The sequence below is a fragment of the Apis cerana genome, linkage group LG11 (genome assembly GCF_029169275.1).
Source record: "Apis cerana isolate GH-2021 linkage group LG11, AcerK_1.0, whole genome shotgun sequence".
Taxonomy (NCBI): domain Eukaryota; kingdom Metazoa; phylum Arthropoda; class Insecta; order Hymenoptera; family Apidae; genus Apis; species Apis cerana.
This window is the reverse complement of record NC_083862.1, coordinates 9057534-9074681: the sequence shown is the minus strand read 5'-3', so window position 1 is coordinate 9074681 and position 17148 is coordinate 9057534. Positions and strand designations below refer to the sequence as shown.

General features: G+C 33.9%; 1 protein-coding gene across 18 annotated transcripts in view; it reads right to left on the bottom strand.

Annotated features, from left to right (window-relative positions):
- Positions 1–17148, bottom strand: part of LOC107997743 (collagen alpha-1(XVIII) chain) — a 324989-nt gene that overhangs the window by 3520 nt on the left and 304321 nt on the right. For 11 of the 18 annotated variants that reach the window (XM_017056538.3, XM_062082618.1, XM_062082622.1 and 8 more), the window contains 8 exons: positions 14768–14920; positions 14243–14440; positions 5146–5175; positions 4335–4704; positions 3543–3934; positions 2170–2274; positions 517–772; positions 145–264 (listed from right to left, as the gene is read on the bottom strand). In XM_017056538.3, coding sequence (XP_016912027.1) covers positions 145–264; positions 517–772; positions 2170–2274; positions 3543–3934; positions 4335–4704; positions 5146–5175; positions 14243–14440; positions 14768–14920 — 1624 coding nt within the window. The remainder of the gene's footprint in view (positions 1–144; positions 265–516; positions 773–2169; positions 2275–3542; positions 3935–4334; positions 4705–5145; positions 5176–14242; positions 14441–14767; positions 14921–17148) is intronic. The other 7 variants (XM_062082620.1, XM_062082621.1, XM_062082623.1 and 4 more) reach the window with 2 other exon arrangements.

Genomic DNA, 17148 nt, shown 5'->3' with positions numbered 1-17148 from the left:
AATTTTATAGATTATAGAATTAGAAGGCAGTTTTAGAGGTGCATTAAACTTTATTATATAATTTTTCGAATTCAGAATACATGAAGAAAAATAATGTGTCTTTTAGAATTTTTTTTATGATATTTAAAATCTAGCATGTATTACCTAAATGTTCTTTTAGTTCCTTCAACTGTTTTAATTCCCGCAGTGCTTTCAGTTCATCTAGACTAGTTCTTGGTCCTTGCAGCGTAGGATATGGAATGTGTTTTTTTTTAACACTTTGAACTAACAAGATATTGTATTTTTAAAATTTATATTAAACTTTGAAGTTATAAATTTATATTTTTTTATATATTTTTAATTAAATGTCTTTGATTAAATCATAAGCATCGAATCATTAATACAATAGATATTCAAAAAATATTTTAAACGAACAATATTGTAGATAAATTTTTGCTTTGTATTCGTATAACGATGATTAAAATATTTCTATTAGACTCTGATATTATTTTATCACGCCTAATAATATTTTCTTACCTTGTCTAACTCCATAATAATCTCTTTCACCAAAGATATGACTTCTGCCGATTCCTGGCTCTCCTTTCTGTCCAATTAAAGATAATCCGGGCGGACCTGGTGGCCCAGGAGGTCCTGGAGGTCCCGGGACTGGAATATAGTTTCCTTGAGATGGTGGTCCAGGTGGTCCTGGAGGTCCTGGCGGCCCTCTTTGACCTTCCCTTCCTGGTTGTCCTGGAATTCCAGGGAAACCATCGTCTCCTTTATCACCCTTTACCTGGAAATTATTTAAAATTTGAGAAATTTAAAATATCGCTGTTGGACTAGTATCGAGGGGAAAAGAAAATAATGTAAAAAAAATATTTCCAATAAATTTAAACGAAGAAATAACATTGAATTTAATTTTTCGATACGTTTGAAATGTAAATTAATTTCAGCGAAGAAACATCATGAACATATCGCACTCTTAAAAAAAAAAGAAAAAAGAAAAAAAAGGCACTTGAACTAGTTTCACCAAATGCAAATCGGTATAAATCTCGGTACGTGTTTTCGTCGATGCGAAGCCATTCGAGAGCGCAATAAAAGCGTCGAGTTTGCCTTACGTTGGCTCAGCTTTTAAACCAAAGTGTTGTGAATTAAGCCCTGCCACGAGCATTCGGTCGTGCTCGTCGGTTGTCACTTGTCGGCGACGAAATTTCGACGAATTTCTGTTTGGGACGCCGAATAAATCGAGTTCGCGGCTTCGCTAGCCGACAAAGATGAAAAAGAGTAGTAGACTGAGGAGGAAGAAGAAAGAAGAAGAAGAAAAAAGAAATGGATAAAAATAGAAGGAACGAGCGTCAAGCGCACACTTGCATTAATTTGCGTCACTCCGCGCTTTCTATGGTTTGTTCAATGAGACTTGCGGGTGTACACAGTGATCTACGAGCATTGTTACAAGTTTCGTGAGTTTCACAAAGTGGTCGTTCCGACTAAAAAATGTTCGAGTTCGCTCGTTTGTAGCTATAACTCGTACGAGCGTTTCGCGTTGTAACGGTGATTAAACAAGCTTGGCAAAGATCAAGTCGAATCGGGTTAAAAAAAGAGGGGGGAAAACATTTTTAAATTCATAAACTATTAGATGCATAGAAGAAAAGAATGACTTGCAAATTTCGAAAAATTTTGTAATAGGAATCGATCCTGTAGATTTTAATTTACTACGCTACGAGATAGGATAAAAGATGCATCCATTATTTTTATTCGTTTCGCGTTGGAAATTCTCGAACAATTCTCCTTTCTCTTCCGCTAATCTTCTTTCTATTATTTTCCTATTAATTTTCATAGAATATTTTTTACTTTTATCGCACTGTTGAATCGAATTATTCTTTCCAATTTCTTTTCTATCCACCAGGTGTTGATTAAACGTAAACCAAGAACTCGAGCTGGATGAATAGATATTTAAAAGTGGAAAAAATTAATTTTCAATGTAAACATTAAAAAATATTCAATATTACGACAAAGTTTCGTTACGTTTTTTAATCGAAACGCTATTAAACTTTCAGCAGTTTAAAGTTGTTTTCCGCATATGTTTTTCGTGGTATTTGCAAAATTTCTCTCGATCGACAACACGAAAATTGCTTACGGGTATTCGATTATACAATTTCGAAATGCAATCTGTGAATGAATAATACTTACGCCGACAGAGACTCCATAAGGGCTCGGTGTGCCCGGTTCTCCTTTTTCTCCCTTGGGCCCCGCTGGTCCAACAGGTCCAGGAAGTCCGGGAGTTCCAGGACGACCCTGTTAGAAGTAGTTACCGATATATAGAGCTTATACCCTGCCTTCCTTCACTCATGAATATTCTACATTCATTAAACCTTTAATTAATCTCGCATGCAGTTCAATCTAGCATACACTTGGCTCGATTGTTGTGATTTCTTGTTTTATGACCTGATTATCGTTACATTGTTAATCGAGATAAATAACTGTACAACAATCGATTAATCGATCAAGTTTCATTGATAGACGTTTCGAATCAATGCGACGAGTGTATTATCTTTCTATCGAAGAATGTTATGTGATACTCACTTTCATGGTGTTCTGTGGATGGCATTGAAAAAAGCATATTGTAATTTTAGATTTTTATTATTTTATACATTAATGATTAATTAATAATTGTTTCCAGTAACAGGGAGTATATGATAATTATTACACAATTCTTTCTTTTCGTGAGAATTGGGGAAAAAATTTCCACAGAAAGCGTGCATAACAATTTTTTTCTTTCTAAAATATAGAAATGAAGAAATAGTTGCAGATAATTAGAATATATATATTAGAATAATTTCTTTTTCGATATAACTATTGTTCATCAACTATCTTTACGAATAATTAACATCTTGAGATTATATCTGATAAAGTTTATGGATTGATACTTGTCTATTACAAGATTAAAGCAGGTAGGTGGTCAGCAATTGGTCCAACGCTTTGAAACTTAGAACCGTATAGCCTCAAAGTTATAGAATCTGTCAAAAGCCATCGGTAGAACTTTATCTTAGCTTGTTGGCTCTACTCTTAATATTTGAGTTATCGATTATTGTTCCTCGTACGATACATCAAATTAGCTAGAATAGTTAATTGGAGAATTCTCACGACAAAATATTGTAATTATTTATATATAGATTTTAGACTTGCTCTTCTTTTTTTCAACGAAATATATGGACGACATGTACAATATATCTCAGCACCATTAGATACACGATCTCTGTAAAATTGCATTTCATCTTGTTCATACATCATCTCTTGTCATTTTAAATGTAATTCAAGAAAAATTATTTCTCCCATATACTGTCAACAATAAAGAAAAAGGGGGAAAAAATACACATTTTTATAACACTGCATACAAGATTAAATAACACGCAATCATTCGTGCAAAGAAGCGATAATAAAATAATTTTACCGAAACTCCATTCTATTGACGGATAGGAAATCAAACGGAAATAGAGGGATTGATCGATAAAAAAAGAGAGACAGAGAAGCGGAGGAAGTAATAAAAAGAAGTTTTCTCGTACCACCCATCCAGGCAACCCAATTTCTCCCATCGCTCCCGGCTTTCCAGGTGGGCCGACGGGTCCCGGTGGTCCAGGACGTCCTCTCCTCCCCCTCTTCCCCTCCGCGCCCTTTTCACCCTTGATCGTGATGTAGTCTCCGGAACTCGCTATAGCGGTGGCTCCTGGCGGACCTCTCTCACCTTTTTCACCTTTTGCACCCGCGATTCCCTGAACACCGGCAACTCCATCCTTGCCTGGCTCGCCTTTGTTCCCTTGCGGTCCTTGAATACCATTTACACCGGGAATTCCGGCTGGTCCAGAATCACCTTTATCTCCCTTCTCGCCTTTGGTGCCCTTGTCTCCTTTGTAACCACGCGCACCACCCTCTCCTTTGTCGCCTTTTTCCCTTAACACTAATTAATTCGTATGTAATTAATTCAGGAACGTAATTGTTCGCGTTAACATGGCTAAGATAAAAGGCAGAATTGTAATTTCGTGCGGCGATACAACGATATTTGGAGGATGATATAAGGATGTTTATATTTTTTTTTTAGTAGTGATAGATGATGGTCGATCATTTTGAATTTTTCTATCGGTATAAGAGAGTGGAATTTACTTTTTTTAAATTTATATTTATATTTTATTTCGATTTGATGAACCTCCAAATGTCGCGATAGATCAATATATAATTCAACAAAAGGATCATTAATACTATATATATTTCAAAATTATCATATTTAAAAATATGTTGGCTCAATTGTTTCCTGGTGTAATGAAACAATTGTAAATGAATTATGAGACAATAATTCTTACTCGATTCTCCAACGTTTACTCCTCCAGGACCGCTTAATCCAGGCAATCCTGGCGGTCCAGGCGCTCCCGGGGGGCCTGGCTTCCCTTCTGGTCCTGTGTCTCCTTTATCACCCTTTTCGGCTGGCCTTCCATTCTCACCTGGCGCACCAGGGAGACCCGGCGCTCCCGGTGCACCAGGTTCACCCTTCGATCCTTGAATTCCTCGAGCACCCTCGTTCCCGTGATCCCCTTTCGCGCCTTTGTGGCCTGGCTCGCCTTTGTTACCTTTGGCACCAGCGATTCCTGTCTCTCCTTTTGGTCCTGGACTTCCCGGAAGGCCTGCCTCGCCTTTCTGTCCTGGCAGTCCTGGCCTCATCGTGATGCCTTCCGTCTAAAGATAATCATCTTTGCTCGAGTTTTATTATTATTATTTGATATTAGGAGAAGATTTGTAATTTTTGTATACATTTGGATCTTTTCATGTGTTATATTCCTTTATCAATTTAGACATTAGGAAATAAGTTTTCAAAGATATTCCTTTCAATATCAATACGCAATTTCCAAAATTTTAGAATTTCTTTCTCTTCAAATTTTACATTATAATTTTTCGGTGAAATAGCGACGTTATCGCGTTAAAATATTCTCGAAATATACGATGTGTTTTAAAATACAAAGGGAGAAAGCTCTAGTAACGGAATTGTCGTACGAAATTCATCATAAAGTTACGCGATAAATTTCAGCCCGCCGCAGAGCGCAAGACGAGGAATGGCTAGCACAATCTCGAAAGAAGCTTTCGTACCAAAGTTGCTCTAAATATGGAACTATTACTCACCCTATAAATGCCCCGGGGTTTCCAACTGGGCTGCATGCGCATAATAGCCGAAATTTCTCTGTTTAATCATTGATATAAGATCGTAAACCTAAAAGCAGTCGAACCTCCTCCTCGTTTGTATCGTACAATGTTGATGGACAATCGTCTCCAATGTTCAATCGAACTATTATCCTGTTCCCGATGCCTGTTTGCTTCGCAAACATCTGACCGATATCCTTTTATCGATAACTTATGTCACGCGCGAATTATTCGATGAGGGAAGGAATTGTGCTCAAAGCACTTTGTGGTTTCGGGAAAGCAAACTCGCTTCTTGAATATATATATTTCTTGAAAATTTTGTGATATTTCTGATGTCGAAAATTGAAAGAAATTACAAATATGCATTTAAAATTTTGTATTAAATATTACAATTTTTGTAAGAGTAGAGAACCATAAAGAAATAAGTGTCTTTTGAACAATAATGTATATGATTGTGTGTGAAGTGTTTGATTTTAGATTGCTTGTCGTTATGAAAATGGTCGTTTGTCAAAGAAGAAATAACACTCTACAAATATAATATAATTTACTATAAGAATTTTTTATTTCTGACATAAAATAAAATATTTTGTTGCGTATAAACAAATATTTTTCCTTATGCAATAAAAATATAACATCATATAAATAATATTAAATTACCGTAATAACTGCTCCAAATGTATTTTTTTTTATTACAACAATTTTACTTTTCTGCGAAACACAAAAAATCTTTATTCCACATAAGCAAATATATTCCAATTCAATATTCCAACTCGATATTCTTCCACCACGCAATCGCAAATAGAACGGTCCAACTATTCCCAACGAATTCTTAATTCGTCTATCGATAAAAAAATATTTCACTACGCAAGCATTACGCGAGCCAATATTTATATATTCGTGATTGTAACAATTGCATCCAGTCGAATATTTATCAAGCGATGAAGTCGTACGTTTTTCAAATGGCGTATCGGTGGGAATTAGCCAATGCGGATGGTCAAACGAAATTTTCGATCGTGCCAAAAAAAAAACGAGGAAAAAAAAACAATCGAGAAACGAAAAAAAGAAAAAAAGAGAGAACAGACATATCTATTCAGATTCCGTTTTTCGAGAGTGAAAAACTTTGATCGATATCATGTTTAATTTTGTCGATGAACGTTCCAACCGATGGACACACGTTTATTCGATCGTTTACAACTCTCAGTTTTTCGTAACCGCAAACGAATCGAACGTTTCTTTTTATTTTTTTTTCTCCTCCTCCTTTTCTCTCTCTCTCTTCCATCTATCTTTGCACGAAACGCCTCTGAACGCCTATTTATCAACGCCACCGATCGCTTGCTTATACGTCACGCCAAGTTTCTTAAAGCTTTTCTACCGACTGGTTTCGAACTTCCAGACTTTCTTTGCCTATTGAGAGGCACGTATTCAACTCGAGGTATCTTTCATTCCTACTCTTTTATCCGGTTGGGATGTATATACGTGGATGGAGTATATTCTAAGTAGATATGAAGCGATCAGAGGAGTCGGGAGAGATAATTCGATGGAATAAAATTGATTGATTTTCGAATCGAGAATGGCGTTTCGAAGAATGGTTTGGAAGAAGTACGAAATTTCATCAGAAAAATCATCAGAAGTCGTGTAATAAATTTATTCGATTATAACCAAACGAAAACAAAGATAATCAGAAAAGACAAACATCTCTTCGTCCAAAGTAATTGTCAATCGATTTGATAAATCAATGATAATAAATTAATTTTTCCAAGATGAAGCGGATACCGAATAAATTTTCGTTAAGGATATAAGAATATCTTCGGCAAATAACGATTCGATCTAATAAAACTGATAGATCTCTTCGAGACGTTCGTGCGATACAATTATTCAAATTGGGAATGATGTAACACCTTCCAACCCATGAAAATGAGTATCTGAAATATTCCTCTGGTCGCAATGTTAGGTTAGCACACTCAATTAACCTACGTGCAACACGGAACACGTCGGTGGAACGACGGCGTTTAGTATGGATGACGTTAAATTGCATCATTCTCATGATGACCTTACTGCGAACGATCAACCATTACGGACTGTTATGGACGATTATAATAAAATTATAATCAATCTCTTATGGTTACAACAATGTAATTAATCGTTATCTTTTTTTTAAATTATGCAATACGAAAATAATTGATTGTGAAAGATTATCTGATAATATTCTCGTTACGCGATCCTTCAATTTTTTCCCCCTTAAAAATTCTTCCCCGTATCACGTTCCATTAATTTTTACTGCTTTTCTAAAGCGTATTTAATATTCCGATGTTGGATTTAAAGTGGAAGTTCATAAAAACACGTTATATACATTTTCGACGTTTAATTAATAGGCGAATATATTTTTATATATCCATACGATGTATAAAATCGTATATAGAATAATTAATAAAAATAACATTTCTTTCATTCAGAAGACCCGTTTGAAAATTAATGAAAATTTTAAATGTATAACAAATATAGTAATATATTCTTGCCGAAATTATTCTACGAATAATCAGGTCATATACGTATAAATAAATCGTTTCTCATCAATAATATTCAACAATTCGACGACGAGAATACACAGCAAGAATAGATTTCCACTCATCGCATTAATCGAAGTTCTACCATACAGAAAATACATGTTCTCTTCGTATATACGTATCTGTTCTCATTCCTTTTTCTCGACGTACGTGCGCGAAATACATTTCCAACGATCTGAGGAACCAAAACTATGGAACAAGCATAATCCCTCCTCCCTTTACATCATTCAGATCTCTCATCTTTGGATCTGGAATCGAACAATGTATCCACGCGACAATTGGCCACATTTTCGTGTAACCGACGAAATGTGTGCAGTGTTCGACGACGAACATCTTGCTAAGCAACACCCAACACCCACCAGTCACTCACCTGCCGTACCTGGCCGCCACCAGCCTAGAAATTGCTTTCTGTATTCTCAAGGGAAATCGTTGGAGCACGAACCGGCACCAGTTCACGTAAGATAACACTTCGGGGTCAAAGTAAGATACTTGGTTTGTCGGAGATTCCTATCCAAGGTTGCAAAATTCTCCATGGGGAGCGAAAAGTCGAGTTTTCATCCAGTTCGATTTGTTCTACACTTCAAGCGATTTTTAATTAATTCGAAATGTTGGATTTGATGAATTTTTCGAATGACAGTTTTTAAAATTAACGCGTCGATGTTAGTTTCTGTAGATGATCTTTGATATCGAGGGAGGATGGATTTTTTTTTTAGATAGAATGAGGAGATTTCACGAGTGACTATTTTTGAAAAAGTTTTTTTTTATCGAAAGAATAATAAGGAAAAGATTTCTTATCGAAATATTGGATCATATTGTAATTTAAATTCATAAAAGTAAATGCGAATTATATCTATTACCTTCGATAATTCTGTAATAATAATTTTATTGAAATATAAAAAATTTCTTCTTCTGACATATAATCGAAGAGCCTCGTTTTAAAAAATATCAATCAATCCATCAAATTGAAATTCATTAAAAAAAAAAACGGTTCATCTACCATCTCTTATAAATTTTCCACTCTTAACTTCGTTCAATTCGACATCTAATTCCAAAACTTAACTCGAAAGTTCCAATTCAACTTCCAATAATATTTGTATTCCATTATAAAAAGAAAAGTCATTAACTGTGCCATATTATTGCAAGAACTTTAATATTCTAACGGGAACTAATTTCGTATCCCCGAACCCTTAAAATTTACTCCGCGTTAATATCAAGAGATAGAATAGACATCTCTGGTTTACGATCTTGCAACATGTGTTCCCGGGGAAAATACGTGACATCTTTTTGAAAAATCTCACGCAGAATACCGCGCACGGAAAGTATTATTCACACAGAGCTTTCTTGCGTCGGGGGGAATCTTTTACCATCGCGCGACGCTGTAAGAATACCATGGATACAAGTAGAGGGTGCAATAGGGGTTGCACGATCTCAATATCTCTTTCTCGAAACTTTTCTCGCGACTAGAATATTCTTCTGGCCACGTTGTTTTCACGTTCGCTTGTGTTAGTGTTGCGTGTTTTATAGAGCTTAAAATATTATGAATATTTTATTCCCCTCCATGGCGTGCTTCAAGACCGATCAAATTTTAATCTCGTTACTTCGGATGTTTTCATAAGTGAAAATTGCTTGTTTCCTTTATTTTTATCGTTTCTTTGATTGGAGAAATTTAATTTTCTAATAGGATTGGAATTAAATGGAATGGAATTTATATAATTTTGAAAGATTATTCGATGTAATAAAGAGTTTCTCATTTAATTGAAACGATAAGTTACTTATAGATTTCCAGGATTTCATGTTTCCAAGAATAGAACTTACGGTAGGAATATAGAATCAGTTTTATTATATATAATTTTCTTTGTATAATTTATGTTTCAAGAGAATTTCTTATAAATTTCATAATTAATTGGAGAGATTAAGAAAAATTGATTGTAGATAAAGATAAATTAAAGATAAATTTTTTAGGGAAAACATTCTTTGATTATTAAAATATTATTTATTGAGAAAATATACGTATTAACTATATATTTGAATCCAATTTAATAACATAAAAAAAACAAGATATTTTAGAAAAGAGGAAATTCATTCTCAAAAGCATTTAAAAACAATTGTAATTTTTAATTATTTTTTTCAAATAAACAAAAAATCTCGATTTGTATTTATACGAGGAAACATTTTTAGTTTCAAGAGTATCCTGTCTAATGTAAATTTTAGATATTTTTATTTTTTATTCATAAATATACACTGAAACAAGATGAATTTGTACGCGAAGAGAATTATATAGGACGAAGTTTGTAGAATTCTATTAAAATTCACGTAATTAAATGCAGTAAATTTAAGAATTATCTACCGTATATGACGCAGCCGAAATTATGCACAGTTCAACTTTCGTAAGCATAATTCATCGTGGACGACCATGATAAATTCTCCTCCACAGTTCTTATTTTTATCATGCTGCTATTAACCGAAACGTGCAATAGTTATATTATTACTGCAATAAATCTACACATCGTATACACTTGAAATTATTCGAATTTATGAAAAAAAAAAAAAAAAAACAAAATCGATAACATTTCTTGTTATGACAGATGTATTATAATTCAATCCTATACTTCATATATTCATCGAAAACGTTATCAAGTAATATTTAACGCTTCCTTGTATACATATACATAGATTGATTTTAAATTTATATCAATGTGATCGTTTATTTTAATCTTGAGCTTATTTCTTTCGATATTTTAAAAATTGTATACACTTGAAGATTAAACGAGGTAGAATTTTTAATAAAATTTCAGAAGATTTTGAAAGATTTATACTCGTAATTCAACTAAACGAAAAGTAATTTTCAATTTAATGAAATAAATACAATTTTAGGAAAAATTTCTAATAACTTCCAAAGGAATATCGAATTAAAAATATTTAATAAATTTTAAAACTCTATACAAATAAAATAATTCATTTCGTCTCATCAATAAAAAAAAAAAGAGGAAATTATCACTTAATATTAAACTGATGAACTCTATTATTTCTCAAGATTTATTTTTACCACGTATCCAAACGGTTGATTCGCGAAAAAATCATACATTTCATTCAGTTTGTTTCTTTCTCGTTCCACTCTTGTCGATGGCACACTTCCAAATGTTACGCCGCGAAACGAGCGGCCTGATCTCGGCTGCTAATTGTTGAAACGTTGGAAAGAGCTTTGTTCGTTTCCAAGTACGTTAAAAGCGGAAAAGTACGGAAAATCGTGCCACTTCTGCCGCCGACTATGATTGCAGGTATCGTGATAATAATTTCATTGGATCGTTATCGTTCTAGAGAATCCCATCCCTTTGAATTGCTAGACGTATATATGTTTGTTTGTATAAGAAAATAATATTATTTTTCTTGATTCGTGTTTCGTTTTCTTTTTTTTTTTTTTACATTTTGTACGTGATATTAATCGTTTGGTATGTTCATAAAAAAAATATGAAATCGCAGAAGAATCCATCCAGTTGTACTGATCAAAAATTCAATTCATATTCAACTTATAAAAATTGTTATTTCCAAAAATATTGTAAAGAATTTGAACATATGTTCGAATTATACACATGTCTCTTTATCACATATTCAAAGCATACCTTTATTCGAAAATCCTCTCGTAGTATTCCATCGCAATCCCCGTTTCGCTATTATTCAAATCTCATCTCTATTCCGCCCTTCCATTCCCATGAAAATTGTCGCGATTAGTTAACAGATTAAAATCTGTTTATCACGAAGGGAACTTTCCATCCTCTCGATCACAGTCGGAATAAATAATCCAGCCTTTTCCGCGAGGCAACAATGCGAAGCAAACAAAGCTGAGTAATAAAGGAAGTTTGTAGAAATTTTATAGGGGATGTGTAACAAAGCAACGTTTTCAGAGATACGTTTTTCAAATGCACACGTCATATTACGCTCGTGGAATACGGACACTTTACGGACTATTCATTTTTCAAAAGGAAGCATCAACTTCCTATGTTTCTTCACTTATATAATTTCTTTCTACGCTTCGAAATACAGTGGTTGCAGAAAGGATATTTGCATATATCCGTTGGAAAATTCAATTTATAAAAAAAAAAATAATAATAATAAATAACGATAATCAAAAAAACTAATACAAATTTGCAATATATTTTATGATACAATTTTCGATATACTTGCAAGATCCATTGCAATCGACACATTTACAATATAATACCGTATCATCTATTTTCTGAATTATTACATCACTGCACATTTCTCTTGAACGAATCATATTATTTCTACGTTGAATCGTATATTAAATTTAGAAGCATTCTTTTATTATTGAAATTTCGCACACCGTATTTATGTAAAACGTGCAAAACGTATAACAATAATAAAAACTTATGCACTTTCACGAAAATTAATATTTAAACAAGTTATAAGAAATACAATTGCATGCAAATACTTTCTGCAGCCACCGCAGGTCATCCGACGTCGCACGTTGCATTGTGGTGCATGAGAAACGTTAGTTCGTGGATATACGAGTAGCGGTTTCTCCTTGGGATTTTTTTTTTTGCTCGACCGTGGAACAGAGGGAAGGGTACGAGGAGAGAAAAGGATGTGGGCGAGACGGTGGTTAGTTGCCTGAGAGGAAAGGAGGAGGGGCGGGCAAGAAGGGGTGGCGAAAGAATGGAACCGAAGGAAGGAAAGAAGGTGGACACTGGGGGTTCCGCCTTTATTACGTGCACGGTTACTTATTCCCTGTGGGCTGATATCGCGTTCTACGTATTTCCATTCAACGAATTTCTTGCCCCTTCTTGCTTGGAACAACTGGGAACAGTTGCGACCGAGTGTCGTCGTAAAAACGTGCAACTTCTCCCAAGTAATGTGCACACGGGACGACTTGTCTCGTTGCACGTAGAGAAACATTAGTTTCTCGTACAACTTCTGCATCGTTGTATGCAAAAATGGGATTTTTCAAACGTCAAACTCGTTCGAAAGGTTTGAGTTGTGTTTCTAGTGAATTGGACAATTGGTATATATTTTGGAATAGAAATAAATAGATATTCTGGTACTTTAGCGTGCTAATTTTTATCATATAATATTTTGAATATATTATTATAAATATTTTAATTATGGGATTGTATATGTACTATTGTACTATTCATAGATTGTTTAAAAGTTGGAAAAAATTATATAAATTATATACATTGATTTAATAATATTTTATGTGATAAATAAAATATAAGATCTTGATATGTTAATAATTTTACCAACAAATGCAATTTAGCAGATAATAATGGTTTCATTGGAATCCGATATTATTAAGTATGCAAGTAGTACGTACATATGATATGTCAGCCATACGTTTAAATATTATTTTAAGTTCATTGGTACATGATATCGCACTCTATTTGTCACATATATGTTCCTTTGAATAACGAATAATTTGAATAAATCTGGTAAGAATAACGTTTAATGGAGTTCCTCGTAGAAATTTGTAGAGAAAAATTATGCATTTTGAAGGAATTTCATCGTGGTTCAATCTATTTAAAGATATTCAAGAAAAGTTATATTAATTGTTAATTAGAGTAAGAGAATTTTCGAATAGAATATTATTTAAATATAGGTTAAAAATGAATTTGATTTGTTTCGATCGATAGATGCAAATGTTGGAAATCAACTCGAAAAGCATCGCATAAAAGTTTTCTATATTTTTAAAATTATTACTAATAATTCTAAAACTTCGCTAATGTATATATTAGTAAAGTATTATCATGTGCACGTAGTTTAAAAACGAGTATTAAAGGCCAAGCACTCAGGGATTTTATCAATTTCATAGACTAATAGAGTATTCATGAACGAAACACGAGTTCTGTATCGTACATACGTGGGATAAGTCGTGAGATGAATAAAGAGAGACACGGTTCACGGTTGGAAATTTTCCTAGCATCTTGCGAGAACAACGGAGAAATTAATGGCACAAAGCTGTGTATTGTTTATTTCGTTTGCTTAATATTCCCGTTTGCTTGGGAATGGCTCTCAGTCCATGATATACGGGGAATCGGACTAGTTTATATTGGACTCGAACGCGCACGCGTTTATGGCTGGAATAGATTCAACTTAGGGATGTAAATTCAGTTATCGTGAGGGAACGCGTTGGAACGATAATTGAAAGGGTTTATGATGGACAGGATGAACCTCTGATTGAGTTCTTCGAGCGTAATGAGTTAAATGTATTTGGCATCGGGAATTTCTATATAGTTCAATTGAATTTTCGATAATTTTTCGAAATTGTATTGACGAAAAGAATACGAAGCTAGTAAACATCACTCTCTTTAATAATAATTGGGTAAAAATCTAACGTTCCTTTCTTTTTTTTATTTTTCAACATATATTAAATATTTTAAATATTACGCACTTTTTACTGTTTAATAAGTTTTTCACAAATTAAAAAATAATTCTGTTCGTAAATTCGTCTTGATATTAAATTATTCATTCCAAGATTGGGAAAGAGATATCCTACTTACATCGTATCCGGAGAATTCTCCCTTTCCTGGGGGGCCTGGAGGTCCTTGAGCGCCCTTTTCTCCTGGTATTCCATCGCGGCCAGGCTCTCCTTTTTGCCCTTGAGGACCTTCCGGTCCCGGTATCCCCACGTCACCTTTATCTCCCTTGGATCCCTGTGGCCCTTCTAGCCCTCTCTCTCCTGGCGGCCCAGCAACACCCTGCACAATTATTCGTTTGCACGAATTATTATTTTATCAGAATCACTCCTTTATTATTAATAAATTCTAAGAAAAACGACATCTTCGCTCGAGGATTTATATGCCGCTTATGTAAAATCGATATTTACATAAAATTAAAACACACGTTTGCATTGACATGATTTAAAGGGTATTGGAGGGATTATTTGGTCTTGCAGTTTGGTCTATAGAGAAATATTCTTTATTTGACATAATGTTATTCGTTGACATTATTGAATTATCATTATGTTATTATTATTATTATTTTTTTTTATTACGAAGAGTCTGGTTTTTACAAAGCGTCAATACCGTCAGCCCCATTTGGCCTTGTTTTCCTTCTTGCCCCGGCACCCCTTGTTCTCCTTTCGGTCCCTGGATCATCTTTGGCATCGTAAAGGATGCCATCAGGGCTGTTGCATTGCAGGTGCACGTGCCGGGTTCTCCTTTCTTCCCTGGCGGACCCTGCAGCATTTTGATCAGTCTGTCATTGCAAATATATACACTCTCTACGAAGGGTAAACTTTGTTACGTGCGGTGGTGGGTTACTAACGGGTAATCGAATTACTGGAGGATAACAAAACTTCCATCCTGGCATTTTGTAATTGTTCATTTACATTGTATGCATGATTTCGTGGATAATCTCAGCGATAAGCGACTTAACGTTGCGATTGCTAATGCATGTATTATAAACTAAACGTTGCCAGGGAAATTATTAAATTACGAAATTATAAATTAATAAAATTAATAATGATACAAGGTGCGTGGAAACAGCGTTTGTTCGTTGATTTAATCGCAGTGTTAAATTTTTGGTATTTATTAAAAGGAATAAATGTGGGAAATTATTTCGTAATTACTTGATTTTGTTTGATCAATGATATTGACTTATTCAAACGTTACGCGAGCACCAAAAATTGATCACTGTATCGAGTCAGGGGATGAATGCATCAGGCGTTAAACAAATGTAATTCTATACGTATCTGTATATTGATAATTTCGAAAGATAGTGAATATTATGAAAGGGGTTCCTCTGTAATCAATGTTACATGCAGTGGTTACTAGTACTTCAACATGCTGGCTAAATTGGCTTGCTCGAGTAGCAAGATAAATGAGTGATTCCAGATTGGAATGTATTCAGCTCGCTTCATATGCACGCTACTGAATTATTATTGCCGAAATACGTAGTTCTCGAATAATGAGAGATTTCTAGCCCAAGTTCTTCATTGCTATTAAGTGCAGATTCCTGTATATCCAATTTTATAAAAAGACTAATTTTATAATTTATTGTTTAGACAAAAAGAGTTAAAATTTATAAAAGAAGAAAGGAATTTTTTCATTAGTCATTTCATAAATCTCTTATGTTTTATAATGAGAAATGAAAAATGAAACAAATTTTAATCAGAAAAATATCAATTGAATGATATCCTAATAATTTGAAATTTATTCATTATTCATATGGAAGAAAATTTATTTCTTTTATCTTATTGTATAAATTTCACATTTTAAATGAAAGATAATTCGAAAAGGAAAATAGTAATAATAAAATCGATTGCAAAAATCATATGCGATTTGAAATCTATGTGAAAAATAATTCAGCTATTTTTTTTTACATATTTTATATTTCGAAAAAGATAACGAAAAATTGAAAACAGATAAAATTCTCAAATAATTTTTCTCCCACAATAAGAATCGATCACGAATTTATAAAAACCCTTTACACAACGTTTCAGCAACGAATAAAGCAAGATTATCACGCGTAACTAATTCCCGATGAAAAAAAGTGTCTTAAATTATGAAAATATATTCCCTCGTTACGTCCGACGAATTGCGGCATTCATAATCCACGGTAAACTGCCGTCATTACTCCATTATAAAAGATGAATACCATTTCAACAAGCCTACGGAATAACGTTAAATCGATACATACGCCGCCGTCTCCCTTAATACGTGTGCTTACTACTGAATTATTATTCATTTATTATAATGAAACTCCAACGAACACACGTGCCTTATAATATTTCACAGACGAAGCCAAACGAGCAAAATCTCGCGCAACCAACAATAATTCCTTTTTTTTTTTTTTTTCTTTTCTTCTTCTTCTTCTATTCTAATTTCTACCCACTTTCCTCGAACGAATATCGTTTCAACTATATAAGTCCATTTAATTCTTTTTTTTCGACATTTGACTTGAAAAGTTTCAACTTGTCCGATATTTAGGCCACACGGTATTCATTCTTTCGTATGAAAACAATACGGTCGTAAGCGAAATGCAAACGCGCGATCCTGTAATATGCGCAACGCATTCAGGCCTGCCTTTATACGTGTATAGACTACTGAGCTATTACAGCTGGAAGTCCAGCGGTTTGTGTGTAAGGATTGCTAATGGAACATCTTTGGTACTGTACGATACGTACATAACCGGTATAACACATGCGATATACTAGGTGGTATATAATATAGTTCGGTGTATAATTTGCATAAATTATACGGGGACATTTATGCATTCTACGTGCTACAGTCGTACCTACGTTTCTGGATACGAGTCGACTTTAAATCCTACCTTAAATTTAATTCCACGATTTTAGAACGGATGGAAATTAATGAATTAGTGTGCACAGGGTGACATAGGCGAGTTTAAAACCGCTTCGAATGTCGATGTTAATTATTTTTTGAATTATCGAAATGTTTCAAGC